This window comes from Penaeus chinensis, chromosome 12 (assembly GCF_019202785.1).
Source record: "Penaeus chinensis breed Huanghai No. 1 chromosome 12, ASM1920278v2, whole genome shotgun sequence".
Taxonomy (NCBI): Eukaryota; Metazoa; Arthropoda; class Malacostraca; order Decapoda; family Penaeidae; genus Penaeus; species Penaeus chinensis.
Genome location: NC_061830.1, coordinates 7,596,047 through 7,603,546, shown reverse-complemented (window position 1 = coordinate 7,603,546; position 7,500 = coordinate 7,596,047). Strand labels below are relative to the sequence as shown.

The 7,500-nt window shown below is 36.0% G+C and overlaps 1 protein-coding gene across 1 annotated transcript in view; it reads left to right on the top strand.

Annotated features, from left to right (window-relative positions):
- LOC125031038 (integrin beta-PS-like) overlaps nucleotides 1-6,876 on the top strand; it is a 19,597-nt gene extending 12,721 nt beyond the window's left edge. The window contains exons 10-19 of the mRNA XM_047621457.1: nucleotides 1-100; nucleotides 666-776; nucleotides 1,361-1,485; nucleotides 2,034-2,130; nucleotides 2,712-2,877; nucleotides 3,186-3,292; nucleotides 4,219-4,348; nucleotides 4,716-4,865; nucleotides 5,749-5,888; nucleotides 6,397-6,876. The exon at nucleotides 1-100 is cut by the window's left edge and continues 59 nt beyond it. Of these exons, the coding sequence (XP_047477413.1) occupies nucleotides 1-100; nucleotides 666-776; nucleotides 1,361-1,485; nucleotides 2,034-2,130; nucleotides 2,712-2,877; nucleotides 3,186-3,292; nucleotides 4,219-4,348; nucleotides 4,716-4,865; nucleotides 5,749-5,888; nucleotides 6,397-6,468 (1,198 nt within the window). The 3' untranslated portion in view covers nucleotides 6,469-6,876. The remainder of the gene's footprint in view (nucleotides 101-665; nucleotides 777-1,360; nucleotides 1,486-2,033; nucleotides 2,131-2,711; nucleotides 2,878-3,185; nucleotides 3,293-4,218; nucleotides 4,349-4,715; nucleotides 4,866-5,748; nucleotides 5,889-6,396) is intronic.
- The last annotated feature ends 624 nt before the right edge of the window (nucleotides 6,877-7,500 follow it).

The window sequence follows — 7,500 nt, the reverse complement described above, 5'->3', positions numbered from 1 at the left end:
CAGCTACTCCTCGAAGTGTCATGGCACCCAGGACGTGGCGACGAGCGAGTGCGGTAACATGAAAGAAGGATCCGAGGTTGTTTTCGATCTCGACGTGACGGTGGGTCATTTTCTGTGCGCGTTTGAAGTTGTCTTTATTTTTGTTTTCTGCAATTGGTTTCATTGTCATTATTTTAGAGGGTGTTGCCTTTGTTTTTCTATCTCTTTCGTCTTTTTTTATGCCTTTTCTACTTTGGTTTGTTATTCCTTTATTTTCTCTGTCGCGTAATTCTCATTTTCTGTCTCATTCTTTCCCCCTTTCCCATAATAAAAGGACATATAGTAAAAAATCAGTCAAAACATGGGGCTATAACTGTTATTTTTCTAATTACTCCTCTAATTAATAAGAATCGTACTCCTTACGTTTATTTTTTTCGAACCATAGCAAAAATGGCGTCAAGCTTAAGCGCAAGCATTACTCATCCACTTTCCCCTACTCATTAAAACCCCTTTATACCTATCTTCCATTTTATATTGTTTATCTATTTATCAGTTTATGTATCTATTATTATTATTGTTATCATCATTATCATCATCATCATCATCATCATTATTATTATCATGATATATATATATAATTTATTGTCATTATCTCTTTTCCTCAATAAAAGTCATATTTTCTCCAGGCGATCGAGTGCCCAGCTGACGGAAAACCCTTCTTCATCGAGGTGAAGACGCTGCAGGACAAACTCATTCTCGAGGTGGAGTTCGACTGCAGCTGCGGATGTGAGACAACGGTGAGTTTTCTGTATGATTTGTATACGTGTATGATTTGATGACACACAGATACATATGTGTATTTTTGTACTACATTATATAATGCTGTATATATGTATATCTATCTATCTATATATAAGTACATCTCTCTCTCTCTCTCTCTCTCTCTCTCTATCTATATATATATATATATAAATATATATATATAAATACACACACAGATATATACATAAATATATATATTATTTACACACATAAATATTTACATATGTATACGCACATAAATAAACATAGGTATGCATAACACACACACACACACACACATAGTTATATGCATATGTATTTATATATATATAAAATATTATGGATATAGATAAACAGATAGAGAGCGAGAGAGAGAGGTAGATGAGTAAGTGAATGTGCATTTGTATAAATTTAGCTATTTATATCTATATTTTTCCATATACCTATTATTACTATTATTGCCATTATCACTACCACTACCCTCCTCGCCCTCATCCTCATCATCATTTGCAATTAACGAAATACCCAATATAACAAGGGTACTTGATGTACTAATCCCACCGCTGCCACCCGCCCACAGGATCGAGTGGACAATTCCACCAGCTGCCATCTCCAAGGGGCTCTCGTGTGTGGCGTGTGTTCGTGCTACCCGGGATTCCGCGGTGACCGTTGCCAATGCTCGACCAGTGGTTTCCATGAACTCAAGTAAGGGTCATGTGCATGTCATGGAAGGAAGATGGGTTCAAACTGTGCAGTGTGTGTTTGTGTTTGTGTATCTGTTTGTGTGAATGTATGTTTGTGTGAATGTATGTTTGTGTTTGTGTATCTGTTTGTGTGAATGTATGTTTGTGTGAATGTATGTTTGTGTGAATGTGTTTGAGTATGTTTTATTATTTACCTGTGAATATAAATCACACCACTTAATTGAGGAGGATTACCTGTCAATTGATAAAGAAGTAATACATAAATCAAATAGGTAAATACATAACTAGAGATAAATACATGGATGAAAAATAGACACATATCCAAACAATGAAACAAAGAGATGCATGAATAATAAATTAATGAATAAAAACGACTGAATACATAAATATGTGCAATATATACAAGCAATATATATACATAATTAAAACAAGTTTACAGATTCAACTCCATCCCAATTTTCGTTGTCTCACAACTCGTACATACAAATCTTATTCGTTCATGGGTGAATCATCCTAATCAATATTTCAAATCATTCAACCCACCTGCAGTGAAGATGAGAGTCAGTGCATCATGCCAGGAGACGCTTATGCCTGTTCGAATCAAGGTTACTGCAGCTGCGGCGCATGCGTGTGTGACAGCCCAGACGTAAGTAGCGGTATCGTTTTTTTTTTTCATTTTTGGATGTGGTTTTCGTATTTTACTTTTGGGGAAATTTGGTGATATGATTCGTATGTTTTTTTGTTTTTTTTTGTATTTTGTGTTTGTCTTCGAGAATTTGTTCATAATTTTTAAACCTTTCCATAGAGCTCTTTGCCGTACTCTTGCATTGCAATTCCCCAGAATAGTAAATGAGTTCATAACAAAAGAACAAACAAAGGCATTATACATATCCAAAATAGGCGTAAAGGTTTTTTAAAATATTTTTTTCCTTTTTATCTGTACATTTCTTAACTTCTTTTCTTACACTAGTTTACTTCTATTGAAGTATCTATTACCTTTTCCCCACACAGACTTTACATGTCTCCTATCCGATTTCATCTCTTTACCTCTCTCTCTCTATCAGTACACTCTCTTCCCTTCTCGAAACACACCTTTTCCATCTCTGCATCTTCATGATTATACCTCTCACCCTCCCTTTCCCTCTCGTTCCCATATTCCACCACCCTCCTTCCTCTCCCTCCCTCAAACACGCAACACCGACACTCACGCCCGACGTCTTCCTCCAGTTCGTGAACGGGAAGTACTGCCAATGCAACCGGCGTTTGTGCAGCAACGGGAACGACAAGGAGTGTTCTGGTCACGGGACTTGCGACTGCGGGAAGTGCAAATGCAAGCCAGGCTACGAGGGGCAGTTCTGCGAGTGCGAGGATGACTCGAAGTGCAGAGAACTAGGTAAAGAAAGAAAGAGAAGAGAAGAAAAGAAAAAAAACCCTGGAAATTACGTTGTTCTTGTTCTACAGCACCAAAGTGCTCTGATTAGTAACATTATCTCCAAAAGAAGAATAACATTCATAATAACAATAACAATATGTCTATTGCATTGAGGAAAAAAATCAAAGAAATTAAATCTAGTTTCTCAATGCATTTCAAAAATGATTTTGATTTTTTTTTTTTTCTGAACTACCTTATATACACCTCTGACTCACCCCGACGCTCGCCAACATCATCATTTATTAATTACATTTCCCTTAAACAAACAGGCAAACAAGAAGTGTGTTCGGGTCACGGGGAGTGCAAGTGTGGCAAGTGTCGATGTACTCAGTCGGACAATGTCCATTACTCCGGGCAGTACTGCGAAGATTGCCAGGTAAATCCTAGATTTTATTCCTATTTCTGAATGTACTCCCACTCCCAGTTTCTAACTCTACGCCTCCTATTTGTCATTTCTATTCCCATTTCTAACTTTACCTCCTCTTCTATTTCTGACTTTACCCCTACTATTTTTAACTTCTGTTCCCATTTCTAACTTTATTCCTACTCCTACTTTTAACTTCCGTTCCCATTTCTATTTCTATTCTTGTTTCTATTCCCATCTTTTAAATAACTTTACTCCTATTCCCGTTTCTGAATATACTCATATTCTGAACTTCTATTCCTATTTTTAACTTTACTGCAGCTCCGAATCTTAACTGAACCCTGTTTTTATTGTTAACTTCATTCCTATTCTTATTCTTATATATATCTATTACCACTTCCAATCCTTGCTTTTCTTAATCTTGTTTCTGCTTCAACACCTATTCTAAGAAATTTATATTTCTACCTTGTGCTTCTACTGCTGCCCCTACTCCTGTTTCTGTCAGGAGTAGGGGCATGTATTTACCTTTTTTTTCTTTAAATATTTTCATATAATTATCAGATTTGATATTCATTTTTTTTTTCTCGTTTGTATTATTTCTATATTATTTATAATCCTTTGTGAACATCTACTTATGTTTCCAATTTCGGTTTTACACCTGTGTTTCCCACCCGTGTTTTCAACCTGCGTTCCCTACCTGTATTTTCAACTTGCGTTTTCCACCTGCATTTTCAACCTGCATATCCCACCTGTGTTTTCCACCTGAGTTGCCCACCTGTGTTTCCAACATGTATTTCTCACCTGTATGTCCCATCTCTTTTTCTCTGTTAATTTTCCACCTGCATTTCCAACCTGTACTTCCAACCGTTGTTTCCCACCTGTTTTTTTCCCTCTAGTACCTTCATTCACTCACACCCTACATTTCTTCCCTTCCTCAGTCCTGCAGTACAGGGAAGTGCAGTAAGTTCCGTGACTGCGTTCAGTGCCAACACTTCGGGACGGGGGTGTTGGATAAAGAGGAGTGTAACAAGTGCGAGATCAAGCCCCAACCAGTCGACTTTTTGGACGGTGAGTGTGACTTGAGATACAGATAATATCTATCTGTCTAGCTATAGTCTGACGTTCTGGTGAAACTGTCAATAATAAACATAATAGCAAGGGGAATGGGTAATGATGACCATGACTGTAGCTATGACTATGGTCATGACTATGACGGTGATTATGACGATGACGATGACGATAATAATACTAAACATTATGTCAACAACAACAGCAGTAACAATAACAACAACAGAAATAATCACCAGAACAACAACAAAAAGACCACCACGGCCGCCGCTGCCAAAAGCAAAATCCATCCATCCATACAACAGCAACAATACTGGAACAAAGGCGGAAATCATAACCCAAGACATTTTCCTATTTTCCTTTCCAGACAAGATCTTAAACAACGCTCGTCTTTGCACTTTCGAAGACACAGATACAGGCTGTTACTTCAACTTCACGTATCTGTACATGGATAACGGAAAGTACAGCATTTACGTGCTTAGGGAACAGCAGTGTCCGGAAGCTGCACCTGTTTTGGGTTCGTACTGCATTTTTTTGTTTGCAATATTACTAATTCTGTCGATAAATAGAGAGCAATTGTAATGATGATAATGCTAATGATGCTAACAATAAAATAATAATGATAAAAGTAATGATGAATAACTAAAGTTATATTGATAACTATAATGATGATAATCATGATGCTGACAATAATAATGAAAGTGGTAATGGTGATAATGAAAATTATAATAATGATAGTACTAATAAAACATTAATAACAATCACGACAATGAAAATAATAATCCTAATAATATTGATAACGACAGTAATAATAATATTACTTATGCTGAATAATAATCATGATAATAAGTGATAATAATTAGGTACGAATGATATCTGCATCCTTGATCACCATCTCCCTGGATTTAGTGATTTAGAAGATGACATGGAATGTTTGCGTATTAGATAAACAACCAATCGATTCGTTCCTCTGAATATAGACTAGATGTATAAAATAATTTATACATGTTCCTGTCAATATACAAGTTAGCCGTTGGGGCACCCCCTGTCCATCATTTTTTTTCCTGCAAATAGCAAATCCAAAAAAAAAAAAAAAAAAAGACTACTGAAAAGAAGGGAATTTTACTTCAAAATAAGTTATAATTTCTCATAGTCCGTCAGACGGAATATTTTTCTGATCCGGGGCATCGAGCTACCGAGTTTGCGAGTCACATATATGTTTATTATTTTCCTTAAATTTGAATAATTATATTGTTATTTTTAATTCCATCACTGAATTTCCTTTTTGACTTTCTATTAAGACAAAAAGCAGAAATATATCTTGTTTAAGTCTTTTAGCCCCATATTTAAACATGCTATAAAAATAACTGATTTTGCTCCCCCCCTTTTTTTCCCTTTAGGTATCGTGTTCGGACTCGTTGCAGCCATCGTGGCTATCGGCCTCCTCACGCTCCTGATCTGGAAATTGCTTACAACAATACACGACCGTCGAGAGTATGCCAAGTTTGAAGATGAACGCAGGAAAGCTCAGTGGAATACGGTAAGGAGCCCTTTTGTGGCACACACACACACACACACACACACACACACACACACACACACACACACACACACACATACACATATAGACACACGCACACACACAATATATATATATATATATATATATATATATATATATATATATATAGAGAGAGAGAGAGAGAGAGAGAGGCTTGTAGATAGCCACATAAATAGACAATCAGCCAGATATTGACGAAGTCTGAATAAATTACGTAGACTGATACATATGCGTATAAATAAAATGGCATAGATAATGTTTTGAAACCATAGTATGAGAGATGGGCATCTGGTTAGATTAAATAGAGATATATAAATACAAAATGACAAATACGTAATTACTTTGCTTTTCAATATTTTATTTTTTAGTCCATTTTTAATTATCAATCTACAATATTTAATTACATGTCATATTTTATTCTATTGATTTTTAAAATGGAACTTTATCAATTCTAAGATATGAATATATTATTAATTTATCTTTTCAGGATGGCAACCCTCTTTACCGACCTGCAACCAACACATTCAAGAACCCGGCCTTTGCCCAACAGGCTCAGTGATAGGAGGCCGATCAGTATGCTTGTGATTCTAAATATACATTTGATTTTCTCCTTTTCTTCTTCACAGCCGATTTATATTTTCACATTTGTGTTTTTCAAATTACGTGTATTGTTATTTTTTAGTCTTCACACCTGGTTTTCTTATGTTTGCTCTTAATGTCTTTTCTATGATGAAATGTCTTTTCTATGATGAAATCCGCGTCCCCAATTTTATTACGTCCTATGACATATCAGACTAATTTTCATGAGATATTAATATTCGTTCAGTCTTGATTAAAGAGGGTGAATTTTTTTTTTTGTACAATGAAGTTTCTTTTGCCTTGTCTTAAAATGTGCAGAATTAGCAATGTTAACATATGACACCAAAGATTTAATAAACATGACACCAAAGAGTGGAGTATAAAATTATATCGATTATTATTTTTCCTTATTTTCCTTCGTATTCATACATAAATTTGATTCTTGACTTGATTGATCTCTTTCTCTTCTACTCCTCGTCCTCTCGTTTTCTCTCCCTTTCTGGTTCCTTCTATCCCTTCCTTTCAATTCTTCCTATCTACAAGTGCCAAATTTGTTATGAACTCCAGAGGAAGGCCATTCATTGACAACCTGACATGCTGTCGTCTGCTTCATTTCCGCAAAGCAAAGCGCACTATGCCGATATTTAGGTTTTCGGTATTTGCACAATGCAAAATAACTCGCAAAGCGTAGTATAATAAAACAACTGCATATCAATTTCCCAGTGCATAGAATGTGTACTTCTCGGGCTGAAATAGCAATGCTGGTGGCGATTTTGTAAGGCAAATACTCAAAAACACAAAGTTTTCTCTTATTTGTCTTCCTTAGGTCTCGAATGTGCCGCGCCAGTGTTGTGTTTGCACGTAGACAACTTTTGAAGGATCATGGAAGGAACATTTTCCCTCCATGAAACACAGCACCTGGATTAACAGTATAAGCTGAGTGGTCCCTGGTACCTCACTCTACATCGAGCTAGTCTGAAGTTTATAATCAGTAAGTGCAACTTCATATATA